Source organism: Mirounga angustirostris, unplaced genomic scaffold, assembly GCF_029215605.1.
Source record: "Mirounga angustirostris isolate CCGP_5_RB_7025 unplaced genomic scaffold, mMirAng1.0.hap1 SCAF_12, whole genome shotgun sequence".
NCBI classification, from domain to species: domain Eukaryota; kingdom Metazoa; phylum Chordata; class Mammalia; order Carnivora; family Phocidae; genus Mirounga; species Mirounga angustirostris.
Window position 1 is genome coordinate 44,390,965 of NW_026991720.1, and position 16,112 is coordinate 44,407,076.

General features: G+C 39.0%; 1 protein-coding gene across 5 annotated transcripts in view; it reads left to right on the forward strand.

Moving 5' to 3' along the window:
- Positions 1-16,112, forward strand: part of PDE1C (phosphodiesterase 1C) — a 409,149-nt gene that overhangs the window by 292,671 nt on the left and 100,366 nt on the right. For all 5 annotated transcript variants that reach the window (XM_064575093.1, XM_045864458.3, XM_045864460.3 and 2 more), the window contains 2 exons: positions 13,486-13,599; positions 15,452-15,634. In XM_064575093.1, the coding sequence (XP_064431163.1) occupies positions 13,486-13,599; positions 15,452-15,634 (297 nt within the window). The remainder of the gene's footprint in view (positions 1-13,485; positions 13,600-15,451; positions 15,635-16,112) is intronic.

Consider the following 16,112-nt stretch of genomic DNA (forward strand, 5'->3'; position numbering starts at 1 on the left):
CCTTGTTGGATCCTGTCCGAGGTCATCAGACTGTTAATAGCTCACCCGTGAACATTTTCCCTTCCTCTGCTGAAACCAAGCAGAAGGATCTGGGAGGTAGATACTAAACAGGCCACATGAACAGAGAGACCCCTATAAAACCAGCCGGTGTAAGGACAACATAAGTCCAGCTTATTATCACCAATATTCCATTGAGCTGGAGGGCTGTATCCCTTTTTCTAAATTAAACTTTTTCTTTTGAGATAGATTCAGATTATTAAGAGAAATAATATGGAGAGATTCCCACATACTTTTTACCCAGTTCCCCCTGTGGAAACATCTTGTAAAACTGTGGTACAACCAGGATATTGACATGAGCACCATCTGTGTATCTTCCTCGATCCCCCATTTTTATTGTACTTGTGTGTGCACATCTGTTTAGTTCTGTGCAACTTTATTACACGTATAGGTCTGTGTATCTTTACCACAGTCAGGATCCAGGATAGTGCTGTCATCACAAGCTCCCTTTTATGTTCCCATCTTTGTCACCCCATCTTCCCCCTCCCACTCCTGGCAACCACTAACCTGTCCTTCATTTCACAATCCTGTCATTTCAAAAACACGATACAAATGGAATCCTCTAGTATGTAACCTTTGGGATTGCCTTTTTTCCACTCAGGATAATTTCCTTGAGAACGATCTCACTTTTATCAGAAAGTTTGGGAAGTTATCTCATAATCAGTGTGATTATGTTTCTCAGTTTAGTAGGATTATAAAGTTATTAAGCCACTTTAATATACAGTATCCCATTTGATCCTCTCAACAAGGTAGAAAGAAAAGAGTTAAAAGGAAAAACAAATATAGATGACAGGATTCCATGTTCTAGCTGTGGCCAAGGTTGGCTGGCTCTCCAGCAAACCAGCTCCTTCACCCCCCACACAGTCAGACTATATCCTCCAGCTTCTCTCTTGGAAAGGTGTGGCCATGAGACTGATTTCTAAACAATGGGGAGAGACCAGCAGTGATGCGTTCCAATTCGAGGCTGGTTCATAAAACCCTCCCACATATGTCCTTCCACATTCTCTTTCCTTCTGTGGCCATCTTGGAACCTATGTCCAACTTGGTGGAGCCACGAGGTGGGACAAACAACCCTGATTAAACTTTCCTGAATATCTTGACCTTTAGAGTTCTGAGTCACCAGACGCACGGGGGTGGCCACTGTGGATTCAGAGACAGTGGAAGGGAGGGAACAGTTGGAGATTATAACACTTCCTTTACTATCATTTCCTCCCCCGGCCTGGTGGGGCTGCCTCCTGTCCTAGCCCAAGGACATGCACTGCACTGTCCTCACACAAAGCACCTTTGACTCACCTTGGGAGTGTCTCACAGTTTTCTTTGAGGTTTTTTTATTTTTATTTTTATTTCTTTTGTGTGTATGTGTATGTTTTATTTTTTTTTATTATTTTTTATTTCTACAATTCTTCTGGAATTAATCTCAAGGAAAGGAGCTGGGCTAACTCAGCATCTTGTTAGCCATTCTTTGTAGACTTAATTTTATTTATTTATTTCTGTTATAAAAGAAAAGAAAACCAAAATGGGGGGGAAAGGTAATCTTATTTATCTTATTAAAATATACTATGTTTCTTATTAATCTTATTTATCTTATTAAATATTTATCTTATTAAAACATACTGTGTTTCTAGTATGGTAGAATTTCTGTGATTTTGCTGGGTGAGTGAGCTTTAGCTTCTCTAGATAATCTTACCAACACCTACCAATTCAGACTGAATAAGGAACTGATTTCAAGGAAGGAAAACGAGGGAGCCATGGGGCTGGGCTGACTCTTAAGATGTAGAGAAACGTGTCTGTGCATGGTTTCAACCTGCCTAAATCTTCCTGCAGACTTTCCTCTTATGTTTGCTCATTTTCCTTTTCTCATTACCACCATTCAGAGACGTTTTTAGTTCTCATTTCTTTGGTCTATCGTAACAGATGTTTTTAAGTGGCATGTTTATCCGCAGAGAGAAGTGATGGTGATTCTTTGCACATGAATAGCTGCAAATGAAAAATGGCTTCTAGAACTTACCTATTGGCAGCCTGGCAGGATTTCATCTTCCCCCTGTACAGTCCCCAGCATGGCCTGTGGTGGATTCTGAATGATGTTCTGGGTTTTCTTCTTCATTCTTTGTATTTCTTTTTCCTGAAGAAAGCTGGCCAATAAAGTGGGTTCTTACATTAGCATCCTTTCCTCATAAGCTCTGCCCACCTAGAGTCATACTTTAGAGAGGCAGTGTTTTCCTTCAGGAATAAAGATTTTCCTAGCATAATTGTGCATCTTGCATTTTTTTTTTTTGCACTATCTCCTTTTAACAGAATGTGCGAGTTGAGTGACAGTAAAAATAAGTGAGAGATAAACTGGTTTTGAAGAAATATTTCTGTAGAAGACCAAGAAAGACTAGAGGGGACCACTTTCCAAACCACTGCATTATATTACTATGAGAACTCTGCAGGAACACGGTCAATATTGTAAAATCAAAAGGAATTGAAACTTGAGCCCTGGGTTACTTGAATCCTGGGATACCATCAAAATAGAAGGCTTCTCTTGAACTGAACAGCGCTTTCTGTCTAGTGTTGACTGTCAGTGAGCTGGCATGTGTGGGCACACACACTCACTCACTCTCACCCACAAACATGCATCCTGAAAGGAGATTTGCTTTGTAGAACAGACAGTAGGAGAAGACTGAATATGCAGGTATGTTTCATGGTGTAGCTTCATGAAAACAAAAGGAATGCAAATATTCATCAGAGCATCCACAGCAACCAAGAGAATGTGGGCATCCAAAGAATGGGCCCCTGCTGATGGACCAGAACAATCACATGTAGAAGAGGATAATTCAAAAGCAGTTTATATTTAGCTGCTTTAATTATTCTTGTGGCAGATTCCCTTGCCTACTTATGTTGTGCTTATATTAATATAAAAGGACAGGTGCACATCCTTACACATACCAGCTGGATGTTGAGAGGAGAAGGCTGGGATAGTGAGGTGGGAGAGGCACACAGGCTGGGAATTCAAAGCTTTGTAATAAGTCTTGGTATTTGGGAGTATACGTTCTCCACCTTTGTTCTTTTTTATTCAAAACCGTATTGGGTGTATTTGGTTGCATTTCCAAATAAATTTTAGAATCAGCCTGTCAGTTTCCATCAAATGACCTATGGAGATTTTGTTTGGGATTGCACTGAGTCTATAGATGAATTTAGGCAGAATTCATATTTCTTAAATACTGAGGTTTAAATTTATGAACATGGATTATTCTTTAATTTATTTAGGCCATTTAGATACCACTTAATAATATCTTACAGTTTTTCTCCATAGAGTTCTTTTTTGTCTTTTATAAGATTTATTTCTGTATACTTTTTATTTTGATGATTTTGTAGTAGTACTGTTTTCTAATTGTTTATTGCTGTTTATCCAGGGACCTTGCTAAATTCACCTTTTAATTATAATACTTTCTTTGCAAATTATTTTAGATATCTTGTCTGTGTATGATTTTATCTATAGTAACAGTTTTATTTTTTCCTTTCCAGTCCGTATACCTTTTATTTCTTGTCTTTTCCTTCTTGAGCTGGTGAGAACTTCCCGTACAGGCTTGAAGGGAAGTAGTGGTAATAGATGTCCACATATGAGCTAGCTCAACAGGAAAGCTTACCGTATTTCAGTATTATGTATGATGATGTTTTCTGTAACATTTTTGTTTTAAAGACCTAGTATCAGCTTTAGGACATTCACTTTTGCTCCTTCTTTGGGAAGATATTTATCATGAATAGGTGTTTCCTCAAACACTTTTTCTAAATCTGTTATGAAGATTGTATCATATAATTTTTTCTTTCATTCCTGTTAAAATAATGAATAATATTTATTCATTGATTTAAAATATTAAAGCAACCTTGCATTCTTGCAAAGCGTGCTTGGTGTTTGCTTTCCATTTTATTTATCTCTGGATTTAATTTGCTAAAATTTTGTTTAGGATTTTTGCATTTGTGTTTATGAGAGACTGGTCTGTAATTCTTTTCTTATAACATTCTCGTTTGGTTTTGGAAGCAAGAGTATGAGTTGGAAAATGTTTCCTCTTTTGCTTTTCTCTGGGAGATTGTGTTAGTTCTTTGAATGGTTTAGATGAATTCACTGATAAAGTGATTTAGCACTGGAGTTTTCCTTGTGGTAAAATATTAAACTGTGCATTCAGTTTCTTCACTAGATACAGAAGTCTGTATGTTGTATCTTTTTTCTTATGTCTGTTTTGATAAGTTTTCATGGATTTTAAAGTTTCATCTAAATTTTTAAATGTATCTGCACAAATGTATTTATATTTTTTAGTACTTTTTAAAATGTCTGTAGGATCTGTAGTAATATTCTCTCTTTTATTCTTGATATTTGGTTATTTGTGCCTTTTTTTTTTGTCTTGATCAAGTCTTGTTTGATTTATCCATTTCATTAAGCTTCTCAATTATTTGGATTATTGAATATTCAATTAAGGTTTCTCTATTTACCTAGCTTTTGGCTTTGTTGATTTTTTTTTTGAAGATTTTGGCTCAGTCGTTAGGCGTCTGCCTTTGGCTCGGGTCATGATTCCAGCGTCCTGGAATCAAGCCCCGCGTCGGGCTCCCTGCTCGGCGGGAAGCCTGCTTCTCCCTCTCCCACTCCCTCTGCTTGTGTTCCCTCTTTCACTGTGTGTCTCTCTGTCAAATAAATAAAATCTTTAAAAAAAATTATTTATTTATTTATTTAAGAGAGGGAGAGAGCCCACAAGAAGGGGGGAGGGGCAGAGGAGAAGGAGAAGCAGACTTCCCGCTGAGCAGGGAGCTCAGGGCTCTCTGGATCCCAGGACCATGAGATGACATATGCCAAAGGCAGACACCTAAATGACCGAGCCACACAGGCACTCCAATTTTTGTTGTTGTTTTGTTGTTGTTATTTTGGCTTTGTTGGTTTTCTAAGTGTAAGTTTGTTTTCTACTCAATGAAGTTTTGTTTACTGTGTTTATTTTTTGCTATCATTTACTTTTTTTGGATTAACTTGTTTTCTGTTTCTTGAGATGGATTAACTTATTATTTTCCTAATTTCTTGAGATGGATAATGAAATCACTTATTTTCAGATTTTCTCCTTTTCTAATATATTTAGTTAAGTCTGTATATTTCCCTCTTAGCACTGCTTTACCTGTATGCCACAAGTTTTGATGTATCATATTTTCATTAACATTTAGAATTATTTTCTCATTTAATCTTTGACCCATGGTTATTTAGAAGTGTATTCCCAAATTTTCAAACATTTAGGATTCTTTCTTTCTTTCTTCCTTTCTTTCTTTCTGTCTCTCTTTCTTTTTAAAGATCTTATTTACTTGAGAGAGAGCACGAGTGGGGTGGGGGCGGGGCAGAGAGAGGGACAGAGGGAGAAGCAGACTCCCTGCTGAGCAGGGAGCCCTACACATGGGGCTTAATCCCAGGACCTTGAGATGTTTAACTGACTGAGCCACCCAGGTGCCCCCAAACATTTAGAATATTTTAGATCACTTTTCTGTTATTGATTTCAGCCTGAGTTCCACTGTTGTTAAAGAACATTATCTGATTTCAGTTATTTGAAGTTTGTTGAGATTTTCTCTATGATCCAGCGTACGGTCAGTTTTGAGAACTGTTACATGTGCACTTGAAGAGAATATTGTACTCTGCAACTGGGTGTAGCATTCAGTACCTGTTCAATTAGGTCAATTTTGTTAATGATGTTATTTAAAGTCTTCTATAACCTTATTATTTTTTTTACTAGTTAATAACTTATATAGAGAGGTATGTAAAAATATAGATATGCACTTAGGCACCTGGCTTTTTTTCTTAAGTGAAAGGGTAATTAGAGCTCAATAATCTATTTAAATCTATTTGAAAGCCTAAGCAAGTGTAACTGGGAGCCATAAAAACAAAATTGTCTTTTATTTAGGAGATTAGCAAAAGGTAAACGTTACAGAACTAGACTATTCTTGCCAGCCATCATTTTGATGGAATTCTTGCTTTTGGTTTGGAGGTCACTAAATCAGGAAACCACATGCCTAAAACAAGTCCTTTTTCAGAAATTATTAAAAGCAATAATCCATACTACCACCAGACTCATGCAACACCCTACCACGGTGCTGTCACATGAGAGATTATATTCATACTGCACTGTTCAGGCTACAAAACAAGCCTCATTATAACAAAAATGTATAGAATTTCCCCACTTATTAAGTACCTGCACTCCTCTACTCTGCAGCTAGATTGATCTTTTAAAATGCAGATCTTGGGGCGCCTGGGTGGCTCAGTCGTTAAGCGTTTGCCTTGGCTCAGGTCATGGTCCCAGGGTCCTGGGATCGAGCCCCACATCGGGCTCCCTGCTCTGCGGGAAGCCTGCTTCTCCCTCTCCCACTCCTCCTGCTTGTGTTCCCTCTCTCTCTGTGTCTCTCTATGTCAAATAAGTAAATAAAATCTTTAAAAATAAATAAATAAAATGCAGATCTTATCATACCATTCCCCCACCCGATTTAAAAATTCTCCAGGGGATCCCCATTATCTCCGGGAAAAAATTAAATTTCTTCAGCTTGGCATAAGCCCACCAGGGTCTGGTTCCTTTCTGCCTTCTCCTAAAGTTTTCTCTCTTCATATACCTATAAGCTTCAGCTACCCATGGAATTCCCTGAATGGATCACAGTCTTCTGGCTGCTCCCTCGGTCCAGAGTTTGCCATTTTTTTTAATCCAATCTTGCTTGCCTGGCTGATACCTATGTGGCCTCCGGTGGCTCTGATGTCACCTCCTCGAGGGAGGGCCTTGTGTTTTGTACATTCCTCTCCTCTGTACTTTCTTAGCACCCATGTCACCTCGACCGTCATGCTTGCTGTGCCTTGCAGTGGCTGCAGATTAGCCTTCATCTTCCCTAATTAAGGGAAAGCACTGCATTTTCTCTCTCTGGATAGTTAGAGCCTGTCACAGTGCCCGCACTCAGAAAGCACCCAGCAAATTGTGAATGAGTGTTTCAAGCGCAGCCATCTTAATTAATTATAAAAACAAACAAATCGCCAGAAAAACACTCAGAGGGCACTAAAGCATAAGCCTGAAGGTCACTTAGTGTATCCCATTTGGAGGAATTGTTTTAATTTACTTTTTATGGCATTTAGGTAAGTGGCAGGGGATGGGAGTGACATGGAGGAAACAGGTGTGTGAAAAGCACACAGAGACGCCTTTGCCTTACAAATACACGGATGTGATGAACTGAAACATTGAGATTTTTATTCAAAAGAGTTTGTAGGACTCATGATTCACTGGGACATGTACAGGAAGTGTTTTAAAAGATCCGTTCTTTCAAGCTAAACAAAGCCTGTCTGAGATAACAACCAACATCGGCCACCCTGGTGTTTTAGGAGCTACTAACCGTTCTCAGAGGGAATGGCCTTGGGCAGAAAGGACAGATAAATGACAACATGTTTCCTGGCTTTTTAGTCAAGTTTATTTTTGTTCGGTAGGCTTTTCTGATGATTTCATTGTAGTTGTGTCTAAAGCTCAATGCACGTGTATGCTTTCAAGGCATAGTATTGTAGGGTTTTCGGGATCTCACTTGGGTGGGGAATAATGCTTCATCCATTGTAGGGCAGTTTTCTGGATTATGAAGTTGAGTCAAAAAGTTATTTCCTGGGGCACCCTGGTGTCTCAGTCTGGTTAAACATCCGGCTCTTGATCTCAGCTCAAGTCAATGTCTCAGGGTTGTGAAATCAAGCCCGGCGCTGGGCTCCACGCCGGGTGTGGAGCCTACTTAAAAAAGAAAAAGTTATTTCCTAATAAAATCAACCCCACTGGCTCTAGAATTATCTTTGTGGGGGAAAAAAAGAAGACCTCTTTTCTACTCCAACATTCTTTCAAATTCCAAAATACAGCATTCGGCATTTCCTTCCTTAGTTCCTCTCTTCTGATGCTTTTATGCATTTCAAATAATGGCATAGTCTCAAGGTAACTCAGCATCCAGGACTCGCCCTGGGCTTGAAGGCACAGAAAACTGAAGAAACACAGCATTTCATCATATGCCTTGTAGAAAGGCATAGAAAGGAAGCCGTAGAAAACAGAGTTTCTGGGGAGAAATAGAAGACTCACGTAAAGCTGCTGTGGCTCATCCAGAACGACATTATACACTATCCTAACAGAAAGTCATGTTGCCAAAGCTTGAAAGCATAAGCTATTCCTAAAATGGTGTTGCATTTCTATATTGGAACTATCATCTGGCAGCCACGGTGACAGAAATGGATGGAGTGCTGGAAACTATGAACATTCACTCAGAAGAGAGACTTTATTATTGTTATTGTTGTATATTTCCCTTTTCCCTCCTTCAACTTTCTCCCTCCCTCCCTTCCTTTAGGTGGCTGAACCAAAATTACATATGAATAGTATTAAATAGCTCGTTATAGGAGTACAACTTACCATGGGATCTGTCCTTGGGGACATAGGCTTTTGGGTGAAATGAACCCATACGGAAAAACATCCAGACAGATTTCAGGAGGAGACCAAAGGAAGGCATCTGAGCCTTCCTGCTTTAGCTAGTGTTCTCCAAGGTTAACAAAAATGCTTTATAACATGTCTATGAGATACTTTATAATATGGCTATTTTCAGACAACGCTTCTTAAGATGGATTCAGATCTAGGGAAAACCTGTACTGTGATGGAAAATAGGGAAGGATGCCTCCTTATTCCCAGAAACTTCAGGAAATTTTTTAAATTTTTGAGTCTAGTTGATGGCAGTGATGAAAGCGCTCATTTGAAACTCTTCCATTCACGAAGCAGCAATTTCACCAAGAGGTAGGTGGTAGGTAGGGAAGGACAGGGCATCATGTTCCAGGAGGGATAAAGAGGAGAGGGTGGACTGAGGGACCAATGGAGGAACACCCACCTGAATGCTCTCTTCGAGCTCAACAATACTTGACAATAAGGACTGGATTCTTCTAGGGCTTGTGTGGCAGCTGCAGAAAGCCTAAAGCCAGCAACTATGTGGAGAGGGACAGGTATGGATTATATCTGATGGGTGTCGGTCCAAATAGGAGCTAGGTGTCTAAAAAGTTGGTCACCATTTACTTTTTTTTTTTGAAGTTCAGATAGTCTTTCTATTGTCATGTTTTTTCTTTTTTTTTTTTTTAAAGATTTTTATTTATTTATTTGAGAGAGAGAATGAGAGACAGAGAGCATGAGAGGGAGGAGGGTCAGAGGGAGAAGCAGACTCCCTGCGGAGCAGGGAGCCCGATGCGGGACTCGATCCCCGGACTCCAGGATCATGACCTGAGCCGAAGGCAGTCGCTCAACCAACTGAGCCACCCAGGCGCCCATGTTTTTTCTTTTTTAATTTCTTTTCCTGACTCAGTATATTTGCCTTTTATTACATCATGATTTCAGCTTTCATCTTTGTTTCACAGATCCATGTTTTCCTGAATTTTATGGACCACAAAGTAGACATTCCCTAAAGTTTACTTCTGTTGCCGTTAGTACATTTTATTTTCAAAAGTGAGTCCTTTCTCTGCATTTTGAGTGCTGTATTCTCTGCATTCTTTAATGCTCACTCTTTTTGTTGATATATGTATTTTTTCTGTTTAGCTGTTCTCGAATAAAGAGAGGTGAATGCCAGCTGGGTGTTCTCCATAAACACAGGGACCGTGTTCTAGGTTTCCTTTATGTCTTGCCAGGGTGTTGATAGAATCTTTCGCTCATTGCATAAGCCAGAGAAACGGGAGTAGGTATGAATTTCTAGTACGTCGTATGCGTCCTAACCGTACTTTGTTCTGTATTGTTTCTTCTCTGGATTTGTTGAAGGCGCTGGGTTATGCGTTTGCCTCTGTTCACAGCCTTCTGTCAGGGTAGACCTTCACACGTGGTTGTGCCTGTGTGTATGTGGTGCTACCGGTGACTACGTGAGGATGGAGCCCCACACTGTTGGTTTTCTGCTCCTTGTGGCACGGAGCCTGGGACTTTCTAGGGGAGATGGTTGTCAGTGCTCTGATCTGAACTGATGAGTGGGATTCCAGGTGATGCATTCCCTGAGTGCCTTGCTCCTGCTTTGGCCTAGGGCCCTGGCTGCCAGATTCCAGGATGGTATGAAGCTCTTCTAGACTTGCTTACCCCGATATTGTGCTTTCCCAGGAGTGGGAATCGTTAATAATCGTGGATTCAAAGCAATACTCTGTATGATGTTCTTGATCATTTCAATTGTTTTTGACTCATTATAATTGGTTTTTAGTTCATGAAAGTGACGTAGGAAGCCCTTCTACTAGGAATAGGAGCTTCTCTTAGGAAAAGAAGTGACAGTCATTTTTATTTACTTGACCTTGCATAATTAGCATTATATTTCATCTGCCACTTTTAAAAATATCGTTTGAAACTACTTGCCTATTTTGTAAAGACGGGCTTAGTTAAATCTAGGTCACGAATCCACAGTCCATTTAATGGGAGACCCAGGAATCTACTCCCACCCTTGAAAGATCACTATCCTAGAATATGCCTTCAAGTTTTTTGTTTTTGATTTTTGGAAAATCATATTAATGATGAAGTTTTGAACTTGTCCACACCTGAGAATATATTTGTTGGCATTTCTACTAAATATAGATCTAGGCAGGGGCGCCTGGGTGGCTCAGTCGTTGAGCGTCTGCCTTCGGCTCAGGTCATGATCTCAGGGTCCTGGGATCGAGCTCTGCATCGGACTCCCTGCTCGGCAGGAGGCCTGCTTCTCCCTCTCCACTCCCCCTGCTTGTGTTCCCTCTCTCGCTGTATCTCTCTCTGTCAAATAAATAAAAATCTTTAAAAAAAAATATATAGATCTAGGCATAGATATTTTAAATTACACCACATTATTCTCAAAAAATGGTATTACTGTTAAATGGCTTTCTGGTATCTGGCATGGTAGAATTCTATGGCCAACTTACATTTCTGTTACTTTGTAAGTCGTATATTTTATTTTCTAAGATTTGCAAGTTCTTTTCTCTATTCTTTGAAATAAAAAATTACAACAGCATATAATCGATGTTTTTATGTATTTTTTTTTCTGGTTTTATCTGATCCCTTTTCATCTGCTTATAAAGATTTTTCTTCAGTCTAGGAAAACTTATTTGATTAAAGCTGCTTGAGTTTGTTTATTTCTTATGGAAGCCCTATTACAGGTGGACAAGATCATCTGGTTCTTACTTCTATTAGTCTTAGATTTTGCCTAGTCATTTTTTACTTTTTGTTGTTTTCCTCTTAGGTTTTGAGAATTGACATGGGTCCTATTATAGAGTCATGTCAATTCCCGGTAGAATCTTCAAGCCCCAAATGAAGGGAGAAAATAAAAAAATTCTTAAATTTACCCTCATTTTACTTTGCCAGTTGAGAGTCCAGACAGCTTGGGGGTAGTTGGGCCCCTAGAGGTGAGAGTCAAAATTAGAGGCAGGCCTAGCCAGGAATGTGTTTTGCTAAAGAGCTTCCAGTCCTTATTTGGAATAGCTCTCAGGGCTCACAGCTACAATCTCCCCATTCTTTGGCAGACTGGCTGTCCACTCTGTGTGAGTGACTGGTAAGCCCTTCCATGCCAACTCCCTGTCCTGCTGCCCCTGAAACCCAGAACACTTCCTAATGGGAGCTACAGGGCTGATCCTCACCTCCAGGCCCACAGAGGGCTCTGCTGGTTTCCCTGTTACATGCTGGAGATTCACAAATCAAGTAGTGACCACCCTCAGTCTAATTTCTACGGTATTTTACATCGTTGAAATTCCTTGGAATTTCTTTTGTATGGCTGATCCTACTGTTGAAGGTTGATCCAGAGTTTTTCCTCAATCTTTATTGCTGGTCATTTTCATGGAGATCTGGAGGGGAGTCGTTTACACCTTGCCAAGAAGTGAACTACTCTCTCTTATGATGGCAAATCTTGAGGATATTTTGAAGTCAGGAAAGTGGAAACAGCCTTGGGAGATGGAGACTTGACACTAATCTTAAGTATATTGCTAGGATGTTTCCCATCTGGTTGCCTGTGATGATCAAGGTCACTGAATAACAACAATGGCAATAATGGTAATAATTGCCTTTATAAAAACAACCAGGAAAGGGGAGATGTTGGTCAAAGAGTATAGACTTTTAGTTTTAAGATGAAAAAGTTCTGGGGATCTGATGTGTTTTGGTGATTATAGCATGGTGATTATAGTTAGCAAGTTACTAGTTTCAAGTATTGTATACTTGAAAGTTGCTAAGAGTTAAATCTTAAATGTTCTCACCATAAAAAAAGTTATAATTGTATGAGGTGTTGGATGTGTTAACTAACCTTATTGTGGTAATCATTTTGAAATATATATGTGTATCAAATCACCGTGTTGTACACCTTACACAATGTGATATGTTAATTATATTAAATAAGGCTAGAAAAAACCCACATGGTTGATGTGAATATATTATGATTTAATCTTTATATCAACTTAGAGCATTTGATGTTTGGATCTCCATCTTTTAGCTGACACTCAGAGAAGTTAAATATCTTGCCTGGTATTACATAGCTAATATGTTGTGATGTGGGGCTCAAACCCAAGGTTGTCCTCAAAGCTTCTGTTCTTTCCTTTGCTGGCTGTCAAATGGCCTGAGGAGTTGTCCAGCCTCCACATCTTTGGTATTTACAGTGTTCTCAGCTACTGGACTTTGATCATCTCTTGTCATTTTATTGCTCTCATATATACTAACCCCTTCTCTGTGGGGTAATGTTGAAATAAATAATATAGCCTATATTATCATTTCTCTTACACTGTCTGGAACACTTGACTAGCAGCGGGGGATGATCTTGTCTTTAATACTTTGGTTTACTATCCAGCCTTTCTCTCTCTCTCTCTTTTTTTTCTTTAAAGCTGGGGTATTTATCTGCCCCTAGAGGAATTCCTCCTGTCCTGTAAAATAGTTTATCTTCAGGTATTCCTTATGTAGCCCTCTATGGGTATTTTGGTGCTCTGAATCTCCTCACCTGTCTTAGAATACCCATTGACTATGAGGTTGCTCATGCAGGCTCATGAGGCTGGTCACTGCTGAATGAACATAGTATAATCTTTAACATGGCAGAATCTCAAGTGGTATTTTGTGATGTGGGTGCTGCTCATGCTTTACTACATCCAATGAGAACAAAAAAATTCAAATTAGAGAAGCAGCAAAATCATTGCTAATTTAGGAAATTCCTAGAAAGATAAAAGACAGCTAGAAAGTCTTGGGGGTGGTCTGTGCCTGGTGGATGAGAACATTTTTGTTCTTGCTTCACAATGGCAAAAATGTATGTATTTATTTTATAACTTGAGAACTACCAGTATTTCTCAGCTCCCTCATTAGATTTGTATTTTCCTTCCAGGTAAACTGGAATAAATAAAAACATTCCATGGCTGTAAAATGTGTCTCTGTAATTGTGGGATTATTCTTTGTTCCCTCTATTCTAATTTAATCATGTCTTTTTTCCCCCTAGGTTACGGTCTTTGGTCAAACAATTAGAGAGAGGCGAGGCTTCGGTGGTAGATCTTAAGAAGAATTTGGAATATGCGGCCACAGTGCTCGAATCTGTGTACATTGATGAAACCAGGTAAGCTAAACATGACAAGACGTGAGTACACTGGGGGTCAGTTCTCTGTTATGTGGCTTTTGTGAAATGCCCCCCTTGGCCTGTACTGGGGTAGTGCTCAAACGATGGGTGACGGAGCTTTCGTTTCCACAAAACGAAATTTGGACCTCCCCTAGCCTCCGTGCCTCCTCATCTGAGAAAGGAGCTAGCTGAACTTTTCTCACATGGCCATTATGATAATGGAGTGAGATAATGTAAGAGGAGAAGTGATTTTTAAAAATATGGTAAGATTTCTTATCAAGTGTAGAGTTCCACTGTAATAATTGCATGCTGTTAGCCTCAGCCTAAAAGTTATGTTCATGTGTTAATTCACATTGTCTTTAAGTGGAGGTTCCTGAAGTGACGATAAAGCATTTATCCTCTTAAGGACCCAGAATTCCTCCTGCAATCTTGCGTGTTACCAATTTTCTTAATAGACTCCACCTGAATGATCCAAACGTCTTAAAGCACTTCCCGTCACCAAATGCATTTGAAAGTAGCAAAAGAGCTTTTCTTTTGAAAAATGTTAACCTGGTGAATTTAAAAGGCTTTTTTTCTCTTTCCTAATTCAGGCTCCTCTATCAGTCTTAACTTCTCTATGCCAGATTCCAATCTGAAAGGATTTCCCAGTAATCTAAGAATTAGTATGCATGTAGTTTAGTTTTTGGTGACTTGCTTGGTTCCTAATTCAAGGAAATTTGATATCATAGTTTTTTCCAAATGTTACATTTTCTCCCCCGCCCCCCAACTGATGTGTCTAAAGGAAAAAAAAAACAACAACAACAATCTTTTTTTTAAACTTTTTATTGATACCTGTTTACACTACTTATTTTTCGTAGGGCTTAATATAAGTATAAAGTGCAATTTTATTTTAACTTACTATTATTTATGTTCTCTTCTGGTGGTCTGACCTATGAACAAGTTTGAAAAATCAGCCAAGCACATCTTACAGATGACTTAAATCACTGAGCTCAAGTAAAGAACTGCATTATTTTGGAAATTTTGCTTGAATTTAGAATTTACACTTCTGTAATGTTCTATCAAACTAGAAGGAATATCAGTTGATATCATTTTGGTTTATTACTTCAGAGGACTGGGTTGATGTGATTTGGGCAATGTTTTACAAAGTCTTTTTCTTTTTTAAATTTTTAATTTTTAAAAAAATTATTTTTATTTTATCTTAAATTTATTTTTATTAAAGATTTATTTTATTTATTTGTAACTGTTGTATAACCTTGTATAACTTTAAGTTGTACAATGTGGTGATTTAATGCACTTATATATTGTAATATGATGACCACCACAGCATTAGCTAACACCTCTATAATGCCACAGAATCTTCATGATTTTTTTGTGCTGGGAACAATTAAGATCTAATCTCTTAGCAACTTTGAAGTTTGTGATGCAGTATTGTTGTCTATAGCAAAATCTTTAAATGTTCTTTTTTTTTAAACACAAAATAATGCCACATGGTCCATCTATGAAAACCTCCCTGTGAATGCATTTTTAAATGGAAGATTTAGATCCCATTCAAATTCCACAAACCTAGGAATAAAGATACTGGGTGCTCCTTAGAGCCTGAGATGGAGCATTTTTGACTTTCTCTGATTTCTTTGTTTCTTTGTGCAGTCTGGTAGAGAGAACCATCCTGACACATAATGGTGAGCTTGTACAAGCCTTACCAAAAAGGTGCTGTATTTTTTGTGGCCGTTTTTATTTGGTTTCTTTGTACCTGTGGAGGCAGGTGGGATGGAAAGAGGGAGCAGCCATTGTGAACAGAGAGCTCTAACTTCAGATGTAATCTCAGTGTCCTGGTTGTGTTTCTTGCGTTCAGGCGACTCCTGGATACGGAGGATGAACTCAGTGACATTCAGTCAGATGCAGTGCCTTCTGAGGTCCGAGACTGGCTGGCCTCCACCTTCACGAGGCAGATGGGGATGATGCTCAGAAGGAGCGAGGAGAAGCCACGGTTCAAGAGCATCGTCCATGCAGTGCAGGCTGGGATATTTGTGGAGAGGTAAAGATGGCTGTCAGTCAGTGACCAAAGCAGCAAAAGGGACACCAGTTTCCAATAACTGGAAGCTTTGCTTTGATGTAATTTTTGTATCTGTATAAACACTGAAAATTCTGGTGGAAATAGATAGTCTTGAAGGAGAGATTGCCAAAACATATTTATTTAATCTTTGTAGCATCATTAGGATAAGACTTTGCCTTTGCTCAGAATTCTTTTTGTTAACTAGATAAAATTTGGTTTAAGTTCAGTCTCCCATTTTTTAAAAAAGGACATCATCTAATCCATCATCCTTTGACATATGTGGAACAGGGCAGGGATGCCTTGAGGTTATTGACCCGGGGTGGGGGGGGCAGTTCATTTAAAGGCTTTGAGTTCCCCATGACACTTTCCAATTTTGTTAGCCATTTTGCTCTTTAAATTGCCCCTTCCCCAGAAATAGATTCCAGAAATTGATTTATTCTTCCTATAATCCTTATTACAC